This window comes from Penicillium manginii (genome assembly GCF_028828005.1).
Source record: "Penicillium manginii strain IBT 31320 chromosome Unknown utg000007l:1.0-2284322.0:1.0-2285126.0, whole genome shotgun sequence".
NCBI classification, from domain to species: domain Eukaryota; kingdom Fungi; phylum Ascomycota; class Eurotiomycetes; order Eurotiales; family Aspergillaceae; genus Penicillium; species Penicillium manginii.
In genome coordinates this window covers 786445-807649 of record NW_026643108.1, presented here as the reverse complement: position 1 = coordinate 807649, position 21205 = coordinate 786445, and the positions used below count along the sequence as shown (strand labels likewise).

Genomic DNA, 21205 nt, shown 5'->3' with positions numbered 1-21205 from the left:
CACTCAGCAGGCCGTTCACCTCGTGGCAATACTCGAGTCAGACAGGGCTGATGTACAGCACGATGAGCGAAGGGTTAGACTGCAAAGTACCGAGTTTCTAAGCCGAGGTAGAGTCTGAAAAGTATGTTCTGCTATGGAGTAGAGAAATAGGAGGGATATGGTATTCTCGGTCTACTGTACCGTGAGCTTCCGTTATCCCCACCGCCTTCTATTGAGAGAATCAAGGGCCACAGAGAAAAATTCCCGACTGTATCTTCTTGCAATGGAAAGCACATTCCGGGTTTAGAGAGGTCAATTTGGAAAATTCTGGATATTTACTCCGTTGTGGATTCGGCGTTCTCAATTTGCCTTTCGGGGATCGGGCTCCAGTGGACTTTGAACACATCTTTAACAACTCCGTCCGTGCGTTTGCTGTCCAGTTATGGCCGATTATCTTGATACATAGCAATCAAGCTTCAATAGTTTTGGGGCTTCAAACCCGTGGAAATGGAAGAAACAAGGTTCTCTTGGATATTGTGGGATTGAGCTTCCATTGATTGACCAAGCAGAATGCCTTGCCAGATGCTATCGCCCAACAGAATCTATTTTCAACAGAGGTGATTTTCAGTCCCCTGCTTGGATGGAAATAAAGGCATCGATTACCAGTCCACGGAAATACTTGATAGAACTTTCCCGCGGCACACTAGAGTATCGGGTTTTAACAAATTCTCTTTTGTTGGTCGTGAACGGCGTGACAGTTGTTTGTAATGATTCCATATTGCATATCGTAGATCATCGTAACTACACATTCCTCTAGATAGACTTCTAAAATAGGAAAGGAATCAACTTGCTCTATGGAGTATGTAGATTTCTTCCTCAAAGTTTGTTCCTGGCGCCCAAATACCAACAATGATTTTAATAGGTTCAAGCCCGGCGAACAAGATTCGTACTCGGGAGAACACTCCGTAGCTACTGTACCATCACACAGGCACGGACCTGCATTAGGGTGGACTGTGTCCACACGAATCAACGCACAGCCAGCTCTAAAATCGATGCTATGTAAGAAAGAGAAAATTGTTTTACGCTATTTCCTCCGATCTGGTCTAGTTCAAAAGTTAACCGAATTAGGTGTGGAGGGAACCTTGAACAAATAAAATAATTATACAGAGTACATATGCTCACTCACGCTGATTATTGGTTCGATCTTGATTAAGTGAAATGAATTAATTTGGCCTACCAGGGGTTTCAATTTCCCGTTGTTCATTCACTGATGAGGAGTACCTGGTAGGCATTTACATGTATGATATCCTTAATCTCAAGCACCCCACATAGATGATTCGTGATCACCGACAGCGATATCGGAAGAAAGCAATGTCGGAAAAATCCGAGATATCATGAATGTCTCGACAAAATTAGCCCCGATGTACGGAGTATCCGTATCTAAATTGTTTACCTACTTTTTGTCCGAGAAGTATACGGAGTAGTTAGTAGTTACATGTCGCTTACGCCCGACGGACCGCGCAGTGGGCGCCGTGGGTCTTCGAAACTCTGTTGCGAGTTAGTGCGATGGCCGATTGCGTGGCCAGACATTGTTCTTTTTCTGGAAGAGCTAAGGTGAAACATCGTTGCATTCCCATCAAGAGAAATAGCCCACATCTAAAAGACAAACAAAAAAAGGGGCCAAAAATTGAAATGCAGAGAGGGATTTCTAAATGCCTCACAAGGGCTCTTGATGAAATAGTGGGAACTGGCCAGATACGCCCGCCAAATTTCGGCCGATGACGATAGCGATTTGATAATTTCTCCAGACCGCTTATCATCTCCCCGGACGATCCCTCCAGTTGCTTGATTTTTTCGGTTTCTGGAAAGTGGAAGCGGCCCCAAGATGCACACCCGGAAAATCAATGTCCACAGCTCTGCTTCACAAACCAAGGTATGGGATGGAGAAACCGAGTGATCCATGGTCGGGGGGAAATGTCATTAAACCACTCTAAGAGTCAATCAAGCCAGTGTCTGGGAAGGTGGCGCTCGTCGGATGGGCTGGGAACCACCAAAAGGTACAAAGTGGAGTCGTGTTGCTCGGCCGAGGCTAGGTGACAGGCTGAACCGGTCATTGCTCCTAAGTGGATATAATTTAAAGAACCAGATGAATCTCAGCCCGGGGGAAAAATGGCGGAGGTGTCGGCTAGGCCGGATATAGGAATGCGTCCGAAATCGAAGACGGTGTCGCATGCTTCGATTCTTATTTTTGAGATTCTTCGAGAACGCATGCAAGAGAAGGTTTTCGGGGTTGGTACGAACGTTGGAATGAGTCGGGAATTCCGGTGAAGATCGCGGTACTTGCAGGGGAACTCTTTTGTGGCCAATGGCATTGCAGATGTGGGAATTACAACCTACGGCCACTCTCCTGAACCAGCGTAACACCCGTGCTTTCCAGCCTCTCAGAGAGGCTGGAAACTGAAGCACAGGGGAACTAATCTCTATTTAGAGAAGATCAACAGTCGTTGACGCAAGGCGCAAGAATCGGGAGATCAGCGGGTCAGATGGACTCTATCCAATCGGTGTGTGTGTGATATGAACGGGTTATGCTGGGGCTGTATGTATCCATGGGACAGTTGGCGAGAGGTAGATCCTCAGAATGCTCTTTTCACGGTGTAGTGTAAAGTACGGAGTAGTACCTACCTAGATAGGTACACTAGTAGTAGACGCATAAGATGACGAAAATGATGGGTATATTGATCTAGTATACTGCACATAATATGACCGGAAATTCCGACAAACTCCCCAGTTCAAGTTCGATACAGGCCAATCCCCCCGAGCTTTGACCGAAGAGAACTCCCGGGCAACTCACCAAAAGTATATACAGAAAAGTCTAAAAATTAGGGTATCGGGCGCACACGTGCGTATAGTTCGTAAATTGGGTTGTGTTTCTTTTGTCTTTGAGATCTGTAAGATCGGCGCAGATGATACATTGTATGTCGCGGAGTGATAGAAAAATGAAGTAAATTGTGCAACTCCAAATTTCGATCAAACCTCTTCGCGGCCTTGGGTGACATGTGCACTACTGCGCTGATAGTCTGGTGGTCGCGAGTCATGCTGCACAGTGACGGTAATGTCTTGCCGAATGCGCAAGGCTCGTGCGGAGCCATCATCACTGCTCATGTCTCGCTCGTCGGACCCCCCCGAGACTGATATCGGAGACTGCGGGTCCATTTTTCTGCGGCGTGGCAGCAGTGCTGCGGTTGGGAAAGTTCTGCATGTCGAAGTCGCCCGAGCGCAATTGACTTGGAGGACCGTATGGTCGGGATCCCTTGCTCGTCCAAGGACCTGACTTGTATCGATCGGTGCCCCTCTTCGACCCTCCAGTCCAACTCTTGAGCGCGGGGAATACGTCCCTCAAAAGGGACCAGATCAAGGGTAGATTGGTAACCAAAATGCCAACAGTTGCTTCGCGGAAATACCAATTCATGTAGACGTAAGAGATGAGCGATGGGACCAGGCAGTAGACCTTGTTCAGGACGGCGGCAACAATGACAAAGATGCCCATTCCGAAGAGCAATATCAGGATGAGCTTTTGCTTCATTGGTACACGGACTTGTACGAGTAGAGGAATGGCGACAAGAAGCATAAAAACATCGGCGGAGATAGAAAGACATCCTTGAACGATCTCATAATGCTGGTACGAGGAACATTGGTCTGTAATTTGTTAATGGACGGGGACCGAGGGCACTGGAGCGACGCTTCCTTACAATTGGGTGTTGGAACAGCCCAGTAATTGGTAATTGGGCGGCAGATGAGGAACAGAGACAACTCGGTGGCAACGAAGCCAAGAACAACGTATATGGCGATGTAGTTGATCCATTTACGCTGGCGCAAACCCTCAGTGATACGAGCATAGATGACCAGCATACAAGCTTTCATGCTCCAAACTGCCAGAACAAAGGCATGCTCCGACACAAATACCCATTTGCTTCCCTTCTCTCGTTCGGCGTGAATGGCGGGAGTCAAGGTGTCGATATCCTCCTGGGTCATCAGATTTGACCCTCCACCTGAGGCGACTTGATTGAGTGCAACACAGAGAAGTGTGTACCAGATGACAGCGGAAAGCATGAGATAATCATCGGCCTGAAGGTTGCGAATGCCTAATCGACGGATACGAGCAGTACTAATCAAGTACGTGTTAGTTATAATGAGTTCAAGCTTTTGCGGTGCCATTTGAAAATGAGATGTTCCAACTTACAATCGCAGAACAGCGCCTAGGACACCGACGGCGTATAATGCCCATGTTTCCCTGGCAAACCGGACGCCAAAGTCACCTCCTAAGCCAGACATGGTATCTGAGTGTAGCCTTGATGAGAGTTAGACGATCGACGGGCCGGATGGAGGGGGGGGTTCAGAAGAAGGTGCAGCACCCACATCTTATTATAAGATAAGTCTGGAAAACCGGGATAATCTAACGCATGGGTATAAAGTTTGCGGGAACGCTTCCACTGCCGAGGAAGATCAATTTGCCAGGGGTGTGGGTGACGAGATTAGTTCGTCGGGCGTGATGTGGACAATTATTGGGGAGATGCATGACCGAAGTCCGTCAGCGTAGGGAGTAAAGAACAGAGCTTATCAGAGGCGCACAGATCGAGACGAGCCTCCGATAGGTCGCTGCATTTGGTAATTGAGGATCTGCCTCTGACAGCACTCGACCAACCATGGAGCCAGGTGGGGGAGGCAATTGAGGTTGCCAGTTCCATGGCTAGCTCAGGAGAAAAACCTTGGATTGAATTCCATGGGAAATGAATTTGATTGCTGGCAGATGGTCGAATATGATTTGTACCTGGGAATTGTTGCCGACATACTCCACTCACCCCAGCTGCGGTAGTAAAGATTGGCTACAGACCTTCCGCATCTAGGAGGCAATCCTTGGACGATGCATCTGTCCTCAAGGTTCAACTTCGGAGTAAGCACAGTAAAACTATGAAGAGAGTTCAATCGGGTCTACTTGGGGATAGCGGAAAATGACCGCAGATAGATTAAAGTAAAATGGAATACCTCAAATAGGTAGGTCCTAAGGATATGTGATATAAGAGTGAGACCATGCTCCGTCGAATGTACAATAGCATTTGGGCGACAAAGCCGATTTCAAACCTGCCTTCCTAGGCGGGGCAAGTCTCGATGGGTGGCTGCGGAGGCGATTCCACAAGTGGGCAAGTCGATCGCGTGAAAGTTATGAGTTGGAGTAGCCTTGGCCAGTGGAAATCATCGAATGCAACATACTTCCGGCGAGCGTCCGTATGCTTTACTCGATGCGGGTGTACGGCCTGGGGGTCGAGAGTGTCCACAACTCTATTAAACTTCAGAAGGCGGGGCCGCTAAGAGAGTGGAGCACTTGCCTTGGTTAGCGAGCCCTTGCAGTTGAGGTATTTTGATGGTGGAGACGAGGAGATCACTACTCCGTACGGGGCTTGTAGATGGGATGTGGGGGGGAGGATTTTCAGCGTGGCGACTAGAGTAATGCAAGATCAAGTAATTCGTACATGTCTTCTTTGCCAATCAATATGTTTCTCATTCCATACATTAACCGAAGGAGAGAGGCAGAAATAAAGAGGGAACCTAGGAAGGAGGGAGGTTGTGTTAAATCCGATCGGATCGGGTTCGGATATAGACTACTGTAAGAGTCAGGAGATCTCACAGTTCGTCTTGCTCAGCCCAGCCCGATGTCGCAACGCTAGCGGAGCGGACGAATTAATTGCTAGTTCCAGAATCTAAGCTGAAATCAGGTAAATTGTGTATCTGGACTGAAGGAATCCTTTGGCTTTGGTCCCCTTTAAATGGTTAGTCGCATGGTTACAGTTACAGATATACGGAGCACTTTGTACATAGTGGTTATTGATTATCCCAGAAATTGTAGCAGACAGAAGAAAGGTTAACCAGTGTTGAAATCGGAGGTCTTGGCGACCATTCTAGATCTAGAGCCCAAACGCCACTTCGATCCTGCCAAATCTAAATCAATCTGGGCCATGTCCATACCGAGAGCAGAGTGTTGTGGTATTCAGCCTTCTAGGAGTGGACTCATCATCCACTCTAGTACGGAGTACTCCGTAGTTACGACGCACAGATTGGAGAGCAAGCCTATGGTTCTTGTGATTCTCGGGGGAGGCCTTTTTAGGTGTAGATCTGTGGGCCAGATGGGGTGGTTTCTCGCAAGCTGGATCGCTCTTCGTTCATAATGCAACATGCGACCGGCATAAAAAAAGCCTCGACCAGGCCAAGACTCCAGGCCTCTTATGTTTTATTTCGCACGGGCATTGGCATGGCCATTTTACATGTAACGTGTGGGATCTCGATCTCGTCTAACAATAGAATTGTCGACCTATTAGTGGCTAGTGCCTTACGATGTGGTCCTCCTCTGCTAGCTAAATTTCAAGACAATATTCCTAAAAGGTCCAAGTGCGACAACCAAGCATATACAGGCAAAAGGGCTCATCTTGTCTCACTTTGATGGCCCCCAAAAGTACCTAGTGACTCCGTACTTGATGAAGGAATCAGTGTCGACGTCGAGTATGTCTAGTGAACTTTGGTTAACGCCATGTGGATGGGAACCAGTTTCCGCTTGTGTCCAATTTTTTTCTTCTTTCTAGAAGAACATGCGCCTCGGAAGGAAGACGGAATCTACGTCACCTAGACTAAAAACTAGGGGCAGAGAAAATTCTATTCCACATGGTTGTCGCATGTTTATGCATAACATGCGCAAGTGTCCTATACTGAGACGAAGGTAGAATGCTCTCAACTCCCCATATAGCGTAATGTAAAAGGGGATCCCCTCATCTCTTTCCCTCCCTAATCCACTGATCCGGCACATCCTCCACAGAAATGGAGAGGATTTGCCCCCGGATCACGGAGTATCAAGCAAGAATAAGGTAATCAGTACTTTCATAGGGCCAGGAATAAGCTGAAGGTACGGAATGATGTGCCAAGGAACCAATTGAGTGGCCTGTACCGAGCAGGAAAATTCTTTCTGCTGAAGCTCCCCTTCTAGGTAAGGTGCGTACTGACTCTCCGCGTCGATGGCTGAGTTTCGTTGGAGTTTGGCTCAACTCGCCTCTTGGGAGACATCCAATGAGCCTAGTGTATTGCCCTTGCCGCGACCCACATAATGCCGGTGGCCACTCCATTTGGTGCCCCGCGGTAGCCCATTGGATGGAGATTGGGGTTTCTGTGATTTAGAGTGGCTAGGAAGAGTGGAGTACAGGAATGCTTTCACGGTTCAAGTTGAGCAAGACCGATGTGCCCGATACCCCCTTCGGGGGAGTTGTACAGTTCTCCACCACCGCAAAATAATATAGCCTTGAGCTACTGCTCCTTTTCTTTTCTTCTCAACTTCAAGTTCACTTTGGTTCCCTCATTCTTTCGGTCCAGGTGAAGAACGAAAGTCCTCATCCCCCTTTCTCTCCTTGGAACCCCAGTGTGTCCACGCCGACAGTTGTGAGATTCGGAACGCAAACCCCCTTGGTCCGTTTCGCTCCGTTCGGATCATCCGATCATTTACCGTATATACCGATTTCATCTTCTAAGCTCTCCCTTAATCGACTCGGGAAGCCGAGCCACGTGAATTCGCCATGTCAATTGAATATGATGAGAAGACCAAGGCCTCCGCCGAGCTGGCCGCCGAGGAAAGCAACAGCAACCATGGTGAAATGGTCAACGCTTCTGGTCACAAACAGGAGCTCGAGCGCAACTTCAGCCTGTTGAGCATCTGTGCCGTCGCCGTGACTACAGGTAACACATGGATTGCTCAAGGTGGTAGTGTGATCACTGCATTGAGTAACGGTGGACTGGCTGGAACTATCTATGAATTGTATGCTCTCTCGCCACCCAACACATGATAACATTTCAAAGACCATGTCTTAGCTTACACCGTCCACAGTATTGTCGTATCCATGTGCTACTGGCTTGTCGCTGCCTCTATCGCTGAGTTGGCCTCTGGTATGCCCTCGTCGAGTGGTGTCTACCATTGGGCAACTATTACCGCTGGTCGATATGGTCGCGTCTGTGGTTTCTTCGCTGGGTGGTGGAATTGTCTGGCCTGGATTCTAGGTGCTGCCTCGATGTCCTTGATCATGGGTCAACAGGTCGTCGCTATGTATGCACTCATGCACCCTGGCTTTGAGCCCGCAACCTGGAACACCTTCGTCGCCATGTTGCTTTGCACCTGGACCTGCTGTTGTATCGTGCTGTTCATGAACCGCTTCTTGCCCATGATTGGTAACTTGGGAATGTTCTTCATCTTGTCCGGTGTCTTTATCACAATCATTGTCTGCGCTGTGATGCCCCATGTCAATGGAAACCCTTACCGATCGAACTTTGATGTATGGGGCTATTTCGACAACCAAACTCAGTATACCCAATCAGGCTTTGTTTTCGTCATGGGCATGCTCAACGGCGCCTATAGTGTCGGCACCCCCGATTGCTCGACTCATTTGGCTGAAGAGATCCCCAACCCTAGCCGCAACATCCCCAAGGCCGTGCTCGCCCAAATGGTTTGTGGCTTTATCACCGGTATCTGCTACATGATCGCCATCTTCTACTCCATCCAGAATCTCGACGACGTTCAGAACTCTCCGCTGTTTCCTCTCGCGGAGATCTACCGCCAGGCTACTGGTACCAGCAGTGGTGCCGTCGGTCTTCTGGTCATCGCCTTCATTCCTACCATGATCACTGCCGCCGGCTGCTACATCACCGCCGGTCGCACTCTGTGGACCATCTCTCGTGATCGCGCGACTCCGTTCCCCAACTGGCTTGGTCACATTAACACCCGATTCCAGAACCCCTTCAACGCTACTCTTATCTGTGGCTGCACGGTCACTGTTCTAGCTTGTATCTATATGGGATCTTCGACCGCTTTCCAGGCTTTCGTCGGATGCTTCGTTCAACTGTCTAGTCTGTCATACTTCATGGCGATCTTCCCTCATATCTTAAGCCGCCGTTCTTCCTTTGTTCCCGGTCATTTCTTCATGAAAAGCAAGATTGGCTTTGTTGTGAACACTCTCGCTTGCATCTACATTATTGCTTTCGCCATCATCTTCTGCTTCCCCTTCGACACCAATCCTACGGCCCAGACCATGAACTACGCTAGTCTGATGACCGGTGGTCTGTCTATCTTTGTTGCCATCTGGTGGTTCGTCCGCCAGGGTTCATACGAGGGACCGAAAAAACATCCCCATCACCGACAAGCATGTCCTCGCTGACGCCAAATAAGTCTTCTGGCATTGCAGTCTGTCGTGTTAGATGGAGGATCAAATGGAGGGCTTCCTGTTCGCATATACCACTTTGTTTCGTTTCTAATCCAACCCCTTGCATTTGTCATGACCTCGCATGTTTTCAATGCATGTTTTTTATGTGACTGATGTGATATTTTCTTTCTGTATATCATCTTAATCGTGCTAGTGTTGGAATTCTGTGTCTTGTATATAGTTAGTACTTCTAGTACACCACAAATAATACTTTTTTGCTAGATGACAGGATCAAAAGTTCAAGTTTGGAACTGATATCCTAGAAAATTTGATAAAATTATGCTTTTCACTTTCCAAGGTCCTGTCCAAAAATAAACTTGAGCCCTCCCCCATAAGGCTGAACTTGAAGTTTGCACTAAGAAACTATTTTAATTCCATTGAAAATGATGTCTTGCTTGTCTTCTCGTTTTGCACATATTGACCGCGGCCACACGTGACTCCGCGTCTCCAACACGCGTAACTTTCACCGCGCACCTTCAAGTTGTTGATCTTCCACAAACGCCATGGTTTTCAAGCCCTTTAAACCTCCTTTGATCAGGAACCAGGAAAAATCCACTGAAAAGCCAGATGAGCAGGAGCATCCCACCAAGAAGCCGCGTCTTGACAAGGAAGACCCGGCGGTCGACTCTGAAACGCGACCTGCCACGCTCGCGGGTCGAAAGCCTCTACTGCAAGTTCAAAATGTCGGCAAGGATTCAACGGTGAAAGCACGACCTGGCGCCGTCTCAAAAGAAGATGCCTCATTTGAGAGATTCTTCAATGCGCTCTGGTTAGTCAATTTCCCCTGTGGCTGGCCCCTCGTGCATTTTCCGATCCAGAACATTAGCTAACAGGTCTTCGATACAGGAGAAAGCCGAGCACGAAGAAGAACAAAACTTGGGATGGAGATGGAATACTCGCATCCCGCCAAGGGTTCGTCTACCTACGCGACATAGGCGGCAAGGAAATGGGACGTGCCATGTACGAATCGAGCCTCGAGCCAGGGACCATGCTCTATGTTGGCGGGAAAGAAGTCGAAGTCGACTCCGAGATACCCCGCGCGCAATTCTTGTCTTCGAGGAAATTTGCCCCGGACTCGAAAGCCGCACCGTCGCCCCCTGTACCTTCCAAGAAAACACCGCTGCCTACATCGAGGAGGACTGAAGGACGCATCTCCTCGCTCGCCATAGCTACCGGCTCCTTGAAGCGGAACTCTTCAGCGCTGGAAACTGGAACTGGTGCTAAAAAGTCCGGATTGAGCGCATATAAAAAGCCTTTGCTGGAGGACACCGTTATTCCGATCAGCGCAGACAAGATAGTCCCGCGGCATGATCCCAAGGCGGCGGGGGCATTGGTTATGCCTCGCCCAAAATCGGTTCCAAAAGGAAAGCAGATCGTGGATGTTGTCGTGGATCCTTTGTTGTCAAAGAACCTGCGACAACACCAGCGAGAGGGTGTTAAGTTTCTCTATGAGTGTGTGATGGGGATGCGAGACTTCAACGGAGAAGGTGCGATTCTTGCGGACGATATGGGCTTGGGAAAGACCCTACAGACAATAACTTTGTTATGGACATTGCTAAAGCAGAACCCTATCTACGGAGACGCCCCGGTCATTCAAAAAGCCTTGATTGTCTGCCCGGTGACTCTTATCACGAACTGGAGAAAGGAGATTCGCAAGTGGCTTGGAAATGAGCGGATTGGCGTTTTTGTTATGGATGACAATCGTAAACGCTTGACAGATTTTACCAAGGGTAAAGCCTACAGCATCATGATTGTAGGATATGAGAAACTCCGAACAGTGCAAGAGGGCCTAGCCAAGGGATCTGGTGTCGATATCATCATTGCAGATGAGGGTCATCGCCTGAAAACCCTACAAAACAAAAGTGGACAAGCTATTCAATCCCTCAACGCGGCAAAGAGGGTCATTCTCTCTGGAACCCCTATCCAAAACGACCTGCGAGAGTTTTTCGCAGCAGTCGATCTAGTCAACCCTGGCGTCCTCGGAAATTTCAAATCGTTTATTCGGGATTTTGAAACGCCAATCGTTCGAAGCAGACAACCGGAAGCAACTGGCAAGGACATTGAGAAAGGCGAGTCCCGAGGTGAAGAACTGAGGGAATTAACCTCGAAGTTTATTCTTCGCAGAACTGCTGATGTCCTGGCCAAGTATCTACCGCCAAAATCCGAATATGTTCTCTTTTGCAACCCAACTCGCGCTCAGGCCAACATCTACCAAGCCGTTCTTGCATCACCCATTTTCCAGACTGCCATGGGAAATGCCGAAAGTGCTCTCCAACTGATCACAATCCTGAAGAAACTCTGCAATAGCCCATCCCTGCTATCCGCAAAGAACAATGACAAGAAGCCCAGCGAAACTATTACTGCCCTTTTGGAGTCGTTACCCCCCAACCTCATGCGTCATTTTTCTCCATCGGCAAGCGCCAAAGTCCGGGTAATGGACCAAATATTGGATAGCATGAGTACAAAAACCAAGGAGAAAATCGTGCTGGTCTCCAACTATACCTCTACCCTGAATCTATTAGCAACACTTCTCACCTCTCTTGGTCTGCCTTTTCTCCGATTAGACGGCAGTACTCCCGCCCAGAAACGACAGCCACTTGTCGACGAATTCAACCGTTTGCCTGCTGAATCGTGCTTCGCTTTCCTCCTATCCGCAAAAGCAGGTGGTACAGGCCTCAACCTCATCGGTGCCAGCCGACTTATTCTTTTCGATGTGGACTGGAACCCTGCGACAGACATCCAGGCCATGGCTCGTATTCACCGTGATGGACAAAAGAATCATTGTCGCATCTATCGCGTGATTCTGAAGGGTAGCTTGGAGGAAAAGATATGGCAACGGCAGGTCACGAAACTTGGGTTGGCCGACAGTGTCATGGAGAACAAGGACAGTGTTTCCCAATTCTCCTCCGCCGAATTACGGGATCTCTTTCGTCTCGACGAGGGAAGCCTCTGTCAAACACACGATCTACTGGGATGCGAGTGTGGGGGCAAAGGCATTACATCGCTACCATCATCCGGGGTGGTTACCCCGACCGAACGGAAGGTCGACAGCGATTCAGAGCTTTCGGAGTTGAGCGATATCGGGTCAGATGCAGATTTGCCTGAATTGGATATTCCTGCCTTAATCAAAGCTTCAGAGGTCGACATGGAAAAGCAAGAGCGTTCCATTCGGGAATCGCGCCGCAAATCGACGAAGAAAGAAGGAGGCAAGGTCAAGGATCAAAAAGAGAAAATGCACCAGTCGCTCGCCCAGTACATGCATATCAACCCGGCCTTACTCGCATCGGGTACCGACGAGGATGAAGAGATTGCTGCTGCTGTCGATGATGATGTGCTTGTGTCCTTACTCAAAGACGAGTGCAACCGAATCGGGTATATCTTCAAGAAGACCAGTGGAGCGGAAGTGGAAACACGCAGTCCACCACCAGAAAAGAAATAAGCGAGATACATTTAATCAATTGGCATCGTATAGATCTCAAGTTGTCCCAAGTGACGTTCCTGGATACGACTTACTCATTTACAGAGCAATGCCAAGTCAATTTGTCCTCAAGTCTTATCAATTCATTGGCATCAAAACCCATCAATTTCAGCCTAATCAAAACACCATTCATCTCAATCCCAATCCTGACCGGCTGGCGAAGTCCGAAGTCACATCTTGGCCAAATCAGAGACCGTCACGTACATCTGAATCTGACCGCGCCTCGTAATAGTAAAAACCCTTTCACCAACAACCTTCATATCCTCCATTGTTGTATCATGCAATTCGAAATCGAAGCGACGTGCAAGTCCAGCAATACCCTTATAGATCTCCGCATACGCCAATCTGGAAATAAAGTCAATAAATCTTCTATCAATAGCTTTGAAACCTTGGAAACTTGAACCAAAGGCTATGCCGAGATAGTTATAACTCACGTAATCCCCAGACAACCTCTGCTCCCTTTAGTGAAATTGACAATATACCGCTTCAGGTCCTCACTCTCACTACCCTGAAGCCATCTCTCAGGTTCGAATTTGTCCGGGTTAGGGAAGAAAGTTGGATCGCGATGAATGAAATAGTTGATAGCAGACATTGGAGTCTACCATAGTTTGTCAGTAGATTTCACACCAGTTGACCCCAGATCAGATCAAATCAAATCACATACACCGGGAGGAATCACATATTCCCCATATCTCAAAGTTTCAGTCGGTGCAACGCGAGGCATACGACCGATAGGACCATACGCTAGACGAAGGCTTTCGTATACAACTGCTGTCTTTATTCAGAGACACCGTTAGCTTTGGCTTTGGGATCATTGTAAGCTTCGATTTGGGACGAGACACGGACTAGATAAGGCAACTTCTCCAATTCCACAAGGCTGGCAGTACTAGACGGTGTCGGTAGAACTTGTTTCAGCTCCGTGCGTAATCGCTGCAGAACATCCTGATTCTTGCAAAGATAGAACATCGACATAGTCAGTGTGTGCGCCACTGTTTCCGTCCCCGCGCCGAGCACAACGAGTCCTTCATCCTGAAGACGATCGAGTGTCCGCTCCGAGGCCGGGACAGCAGGATCAACCAGGTTATCAAACATATTGCGATTCTCACGCTTTTCTGTTTCTGCCGAGGGATTCCCAGGGGCGACATTGAAAGAAGAGACCGCCTGGTCATATACAGCCTCCATAGCCTCGAAGATAGTCGCTTTGCCCGGTTGCATGCGGCGGAGTATATGAATGGGTATTTTACGGAGGAGCATGATAAGCCACGGTGCGAATTGGCCGATGTGTAGAGTATTTGCCGTCTCCAAAAGCGCGCCACGAGTATCACTCCTGAAGCGTTTATCTTCCAGAAACCCCCAGCTTTTCCCATAGCAATACTCGGTGATAATATCAGAGGTAAACGCATTCAGGGCATTATCCAGACGAACAACTGTCTTGCTGTCGTGGAGCTCGCCTAGGCGATCTCCAAGCTTCAGTAGGTACCTATCAATCATTGGTGTCATGTTTAGAATTGAGCGGCGAGAGAAAAATTCACTCAGAAAGGCTCGGCGGATGCGGTGGTGGTCGTGTGGTGCTGTTGCTATCATCGAACCACCGATTCCGGTGGCTTTCGTTACTCTTACGCTCTTATCTCGTCGACGGCTGCTGGGTGCATAAATCTCGTCGTAGAAGGTAGGGTCGATGATATGCACTTCATGAGGGCTGACACGGACAATCGGACCTGTTGAGGTGAATAAATTGAATGCATCCGGATTTGCATGTTATTTGGTATTTGTACGAAGACATACCATATTTCTGGTGCATTTTTTCAATCTCCATGATATACCTCCCATCCAGCACGCAATTGTAATAAAATTCAACCCCATGGGTAATAGCCACCAGTCTGGGCCCAGGGATTTTCCGCAAAGGGTGGAAGAAAAGACGGTAAATACTTCTTAGGACGAGGTATGCCCCAAATCCCAGCAAAGCCAGCCAAGCCCGTTCGAACAGCATTTTCGCGTTGAAATAGACTACTCTACCAACTGGAGATTTCCCGGGGATTCCAGAAGCGCCAACGTACAATTTTCAAGGCAAGCTGACGATCGGGCTCCGTCTTAAATAAGGCTAAATTAAGACCCTGGAGTCCTAGAATAGATCATGAGGGGTCTTGTGGGACTGAAACGCGCGACGTGAGGATGTCCTCCTATCATAGATCCACGATTAATATTCAGAAGCGTGGCCCTGCAACCCTAGCTCGGAGGTCAAGAATCGGGAATGTGTACTCTTGCTTCCACCAATGAGGGTTATCTAAGTATGGCTTAGAGGGCTACTTACTACTTCTGACTAATACTAATATGGTGCTTTAAGGCGCCTGGGACGCTTGGATGCTTGGCTCGCACGTGTCTGAGTTGTAAGATACTCCTGATAGGTGCTCTGGGCTCCTAGATACATACTATGAGGAAGCATTGGGCGCCACCATTTTGCTGCATTAGCTACGGATACTAGTCGGTACCTGGGAATTTGAGAAGTGCTTTCTTTACAAGGAAAGAAAGTCGGAAGGAAAGATTGCAGAATCCACAGGCCGAATAAATTGGCATGAAATCTAAATGTACATAAGAAAATAGTCGAGAGACGACACGGAGATATCTAAGATACTAATGTAGTAGTAAAAAAAAAATGAAACAATGAAAATAGGGGGTGTGAAAATAGTCAAAATAGTCATGCACAAGAAAAATACCTCCCACCCCACCATTCACCATGCACCAAAATTCAATGCTGAAATCAAAGGTCCAGCCCAGCCCTACCCCAGTCCAATCCAGTCCGTCCATTCCATCCCAGCCCAGCCAACTTGAACTCCATCGCCTTAATATCAGCAAACTTCGCACTCCTAGTATCGTAGTTTACCAACAAGGCCAAAGGTATAAGCAGTCTCCGCCTCACTCTTCATCTGAAGCATATAAATACGCTGAGAGCTAGCAGTGACACCACCCTGTTTCGCGACAGCGCCGCCGGCAGTATCCTCATGAACAGAGACAGCAATTCCAGTCCGAGCCACACGCTCAAACGAGCTTTCAGGTAGACAGACATCAAGAAGGACTTCTCCACGGGTCTTGCCGCGGATTATAATACGTTTCTCGGTTTCGACGTCACGGCGGGGGGTAGTTGCGCCGGAGCTTGGAGGCGAGGAGCCGGCGCCATCACCGTGCGTGCCGCTACCCTCGCTGCGACCACTGACGGCTGTTCCGGGGCGAGAAGGAGGGTTCTTTGGAGGAGCGGGCATGATTGTGAGGCGGGCAGCGCCCATGTCGCGCCACTTGGAGGCGGTTTCGCGGAGATAGATGCGAATCTTAGCATTTGAAAGACCGATGCCGTCGGCGCCCTTGATGGCGGCGGCGATGCGGCCGATTCCACCTGAAGGTGAGTGGTTAGAGTCCTCCTCGCCGGAGAACATGCTACCCTCGCGGCCGCTGCGAGATTCCACAGTTGAGCGTGAGATGTTGAACATCTTGTTTCCGCCGCCGAAGCGCTTCAGGGCGGAGAAGGCGGAGCTCATGGTGCCGACACTGCTCTCGGAGCCTTCGGCGAGAGAACGGGGGGAGCTGGAGGCGCGGTAGCTCTTTCTGCGGCGAGGGAAGCCGAACCAGGTGCCGCCAGACTTGGAATCTGGCTCGTAGTTCGGGATAGGGTTGTCGAAGCTGCTGCCGCGGGCGTTCTGGAGTGCGATGTAGGTCGGATTATTGATTCTAGCTTGGTTGATGAGGCCATAAAGTGAGTCACACTCGTCGGGAGTGCGAGAGCGGAACATGATATTGTTGCTCGAGGTGATCTTGGATCGGTCAGTTGGAGGGGAGCGGATGCTGATATCGATAGCGGTTCCGCGGCGGAGGGGAACGAGGGGTGTCAATTCCATAGAGATGAGTGGACGCGACGATCGTGATGAACGATCTGACGAATTAGGGTTGGAATCAGGAGTCATCTTGAATGCTTCGATGAGGCCCGGGCTAACGACGATGTTGCACTCGTCGGGAACCAGACTTTCCCAGCTGCCTTTATCTGACCATGCGAAAAGAGATGCAATGACCTTGGTCGACTTGGTAGGCTGCACGGGGACTGTACGGTAGCCACTCTGCGATGCAGAGTTGGAAGGGGATAGAGAGCTTGTCTCGGACGTAGCAGTAGCGGTGTCGTGTATCTTTGGCTTGGGGAGATGGGCATCGTCCTCTGATTCTGACGAATAGTCGGATTCGGATTCGGAATCAGATTTTGAATATTCGGACGAGGAGTAAGAGTAGTGCCGCACGGTCGAAGCATCGGAGTCGGTCTCTGAGTAGTCGGAAGCAGTGGAAGGTTCGTATTCGTGCTTCAGAGGGGATGATCCACGGCGTTTGAGACGAACAGCCGAAGGGCTGAGAACAGGCTGGTTGTTGTTCACCTTTGAGCTTGGGGAACGATGAGGTGGTGGTGGCGGGGGAGCATCGCCGTGCTTATCGTCATGCTTGGACTTGCGCCGAGACTTTCTTCTTGTCCTCGTGGGCGTCTCTGGAACTTCTTCTTCTTGATCGGGTAGAGACTCAAGAGGAGGGTAGTCCTCTTCCTCGTCAGCATCAATGGTAGTCGGGCTAGACATATGAGTTTGGCTGCTAGCGCTGCGAAGTTTGGGAATCTGGGGAAGGTGAGCAGAGGGCGTAGACGATACTCGCGGCGATTCCTCCGGGGACTCTCTTCCACGAGAGGGTTGCGGTGTCTTTGGGGGAGACTTGGGCTTTGGTAAGCGTGAATCTTTAGATGTGTCCTTGCTACCGCCATAGAATCTGGGCTCTGCTTGCTGAGGTGTCTTGGGCTGGATTTCCGACTCCAGCTCTGGCTGCGGCCGGGGCTGAGATTGAGGCGCTGGAGAAGCCACGGCATTGTCAGGAACACCGATTGGAGAAGATGGTGTTTCTGATGGACTATCTCCGTAGCGAGACATGCGCTTCGCTTTGGATCTCTTCAAGCCAGACGGAGACTTGTCCGGGCTCACAGTAGAGGGGAGAAGCGGGAGACCGGGGCGAGACTGTTTTATAGAGAGTTCCGATCCTCCGGTGGTATACTCAGTTTCACGGGTAGCAGTCGAACAGACGGAGCTCCTGTCCTCGGTAACAGCAGAGTTAACCGTACTTGGTTCGGAGTACTGCTCCTTTGGTGTCAAAGAACGGCGTTTGCTGAAAGCCTTCTCACCAATGGGAATATCAACATCGCTGGGATTGGTTCGTGGTGGCGATTCAACATCTGACTTGCGAGCCCTGTGCTGTTTGGCTCGGCTGATGAAGCTTTGAGTTCGGAATATTGTCGGAGGGATGGGATCAGAGCCTAATAACTGGATCCATTCAAGACCAACCTCGACTTCGTCAATGCGAAGCGAAATGAGCTCCTGCCAGTACTTCTCTGCATCCGGGGCACTGCGGAGCATGAGTACAATTTCGCCTTTGCTATCGCCAGAACGGGCCGAAACACATCGCAGATCCATTGGGGGGAACAGAAGCCAGCGTTCTGAATGATCGATCTCGCAGATCATCAGATCACCTCCAGGACCGTTGCTTTGAGTATTGTCTCGATACAGCAATTCCGCCCGGCAGTCAACCAATTGACCGCTAGAGTGATATAAAGACAAATTGAAGAAATCACGAGCTCTGACACGGCGACTGTGGTCAACCTTTATATTTTGGAGTACACCCAAGGTCGCAGGGTCTCGTGCACGAGTTGCATCAATGTTGGAGGCAGACTCATCTTCCAGCCTCGCCCGTTCGTCTCGGGCTCGTTTACGAGCATCGTTCACAAGATCTTGATAAGCCCCTGCCACTTCCTCCGCCTTGGGCGAAGGCTGTAGAATGTTGATTCCCTTGAAGGTTTTGTGAAGGTACTTGAGGCGAACCAAGGGTCGCTTCAGCAAGTAAGCGACATCAACCTTCTCACCATCACTGCCAATCACATCGCCATTCTCGTCGCGCTCCAGGCCTTCGTCCAAACTCCTTGTCTCGGCCTCTTGATTGGCTTCGTCTTCTTCCAGGGGTGCAAGGTTCACAATCACATCTTTAAAGCCAAGTCTCCAGGCTTTGAGGTACTCGCGATACACCCGCTGGGCCCCTTGAGCCCAGGTCAGCAATGCATCGGCGTTATCTTGCGGGATTCGCTTGTGCAACGTCTTCAGCCGCTCAATGGCTACGCCCATATTCACGATGGGCTTTGAGAAGTTTACATCATCTGTCGGATCCATGGAGGGACGGAATAAACCCGCGGCAATAGCTGAATCGGAACGCGACAGCACGCAGGTCAGTAGAACCGGAATCACACCACCGACAATAGTTTTCAGCTCGCGCATGTACTTCGTCTCGTCACCGGATAGCTCGACCATGATGTCGGAAATAGTTGCGTTGGCTAGGCGGCTCTTATTAGAGCGAATGCTTCGATTGGATCGATTGCTTCTGCTCCGACCAGGACCCGATAGAACGGACATCAGATCATTATGCGTGGTGAGTCGTCTCTTGAGTTGCGATGTCACTTGAGGTAGGGAATCAGGATCGAATTGATCTTTCTCCTCGGCGGCTTCCTCTGCCTCTTCGAGAGTCTTGGGGATGCGCTTCTCAGAAGATATTGTTTTGCTGGGATCGGATGATCCCTCAAGGACGGTGCTTAGGGTCTCGCTGGATGCGATCGTTGAAAGTCTGTGGTTTCCGGTAGTTGGGAAAGGCCGTTTGGGGCCGGTCGGAACAGGTGCATTGTTTGCAGAGACCTCTGATCCCTCCGAAAAGGGTTGGAGATCGGATTCCGAGGGCGCAAGGCTGTCTTCGTATGGCTTGTCAAGCTTCTTGTCCTCTCGAATACGAAGCGCTAATGGCCTCTCGACCTTTTTCTCTATGCTGGACCGCTTAGAATTCAATGTAGCATCTCGATCTGACGACTTGCGAGGCTTCTCGGACGATGAAGGGCGATCCCTCTCCTTGGAGTGTCGGCTGTGGGAGCTCTTCGGGCGTGATTCGCTCTCCACCGACAATTCGGACCGCGAGACAATGCTCGAGGCAATTTCGTCAGTGATTTTCTGGGATCGCCGCGCCCGGGCTGACTTTATGTCGAGAGGACCAGGCATGTCACTCTTTCCCTCTTCGCCGTCTCAGGAAAGGATCCGAGGTCCCGGACAGCCATGCTTCAATTTTGGCTCCGCGGTTTCCGGTTGGCGGAGGGGCGGGCCTAGGTGGTTCAGCCTCTGGTCTGGTGAACATCTTCCTTGACTCGTCCAGCATATGCGCGAAGATTCCCCCCTTTGGTGGTGCCTTTGCTGGCCCCCGAGCGCGCCTCCGTGACAACTCGGTGAAGTCGGCTTCGCTTTTCGCCCATTCCATGTCCTCGGGAGGCGGAGATTGTCTCTTCTGGCGTTCGGGGATATCCGACATGACTGTTGACCGAGGAAGATCCGTCTCCGTATCACTATCTGCGACGGAGTCGACATCTTTGCGGGAATTCGCGCGCTTCCTGTCGCGGGTCGGGGATCGAGAAGCGACAGTGTCGCGCCGCGGTCTGGAACGAGGGGGATCACGACCCTTGTCTAGATCTTCACTTTTATTGTTCTTCTTCGTTTTCGAGGACTCTGATCCGTCATTCGTCGTATATTCATTGATGCGCTTCGGGATAGGGAGGTGACGTGGTGCCGTTGAAACCGTGGTCGTGGATCGGTTTCTCCTCCAATGCTCATCACTGATGACTCGTTTTCGCGGAGTACTGTGACTTCGTTTGCGCATCGCCGGGGCCGTGGCAGTCTTTTCCTTATCCTTCACAGGCTTCTCGACTCGATCCGGCTTGATCTTGACTGGCGTAGGCTTGGGCTTGGGCTTTTCCTGGCCCGCATTCTCCTCGTCGTCATCGTAGGTTCCATCGTCGATCGTAATGACTCCTCCACCTTGCTGCTGCCATTTGCGCACTCTTGAACGAACGGTATTTGTATCGTGGACGCCCAGCGGTTGACCAATATCCAGCGGCTTTGTCGGGGTGGATTTGGCGGTGCCTCCACCTTTCGCCGGCCGGTGCGGCGTCGCAGGAGATGGCATCGATAGCTATGTTGAATTCCAGAATCAATACTACCATTCACATCAAAGGCGATCGAGTTATGTTGAGCATGCGGGCGGCCGATATGTGTTTGTTGACACAAGGTACACTCTGGGGGCGCTGGGAGGGAGCTACCTTCAGGTAGGAGTAACTCACCACGCTGGGCTCGGAAGATTCCCTTTTTTGATCTGGACGATCAGAGATCTCGAGCTTGTGGCATTTGTCTTTGGCTTTTGCTTCTTCTTCTGCTGCTCCTGGCAGGGATCAGTGGCGGGGTGGGAATGTAAACAAGATGATCGCAGTTGGAGTCCACCGCCCGATAAGACCAAAGCACTGTGGAAAGCGGCGAAAGCGCCCAGACTAAAACGCGCTGCCGGGGAAACCGCTGATCGACGCCCAATAAGCACCAAT

At 50.1% G+C, this 21205-nt stretch overlaps 5 protein-coding genes across 5 annotated transcripts; 2 read left to right on the top strand and 3 right to left on the bottom strand.

Moving 5' to 3' along the window:
- Positions 1–3130: 3130 nt before the first annotated feature.
- On the bottom strand, positions 3131–4311 carry N7533_010222 (uncharacterized protein; the record flags this gene model as incomplete). The annotated part of the gene is made up of 3 exons (XM_057106872.1): positions 3131–3675; positions 3729–4144; positions 4220–4311. 3 exons carry the CDS (start codon positions 4309–4311, stop codon positions 3131–3133), a joined length of 1053 nt encoding a protein of 350 aa, XP_056956089.1.
- A 3278-nt stretch (positions 4312–7589) lies between these two features.
- Positions 7590–9218, top strand: N7533_010221 (uncharacterized protein; the record flags this gene model as incomplete). Its single annotated transcript, XM_057106871.1, has 2 exons — positions 7590–7828; positions 7898–9218. The coding sequence occupies 2 exons, from the start codon at positions 7590–7592 to the stop codon at positions 9216–9218; spliced, it is 1560 nt and encodes a 519-aa protein (XP_056956088.1).
- A 548-nt stretch (positions 9219–9766) lies between these two features.
- Positions 9767–12702, top strand: N7533_010220 (DEAD/DEAH box helicase; the record flags this gene model as incomplete). The annotated part of the gene is made up of 2 exons (XM_057106870.1): positions 9767–10032; positions 10110–12702. 2 exons carry the CDS (start codon positions 9767–9769, stop codon positions 12700–12702), a joined length of 2859 nt encoding a protein of 952 aa, XP_056956087.1.
- Positions 12703–12911: 209 nt separating this feature from the next.
- N7533_010219 (cytochrome P450) lies at positions 12912–14731 on the bottom strand (the record flags this gene model as incomplete). The annotated part of the gene is made up of 5 exons (XM_057106869.1): positions 12912–13086; positions 13176–13339; positions 13406–13485; positions 13533–14459; positions 14527–14731. 5 exons carry the CDS (start codon positions 14729–14731, stop codon positions 12912–12914), a joined length of 1551 nt encoding a protein of 516 aa, XP_056956086.1.
- An 874-nt stretch (positions 14732–15605) lies between these two features.
- On the bottom strand, positions 15606–20796 carry N7533_010218 (uncharacterized protein; the record flags this gene model as incomplete). Its single annotated transcript, XM_057106868.1, has 2 exons — positions 15606–19767; positions 19847–20796. The coding sequence occupies 2 exons, from the start codon at positions 20794–20796 to the stop codon at positions 15606–15608; spliced, it is 5112 nt and encodes a 1703-aa protein (XP_056956085.1).
- Between the last annotated feature and the right edge of the window lie 409 nt (positions 20797–21205).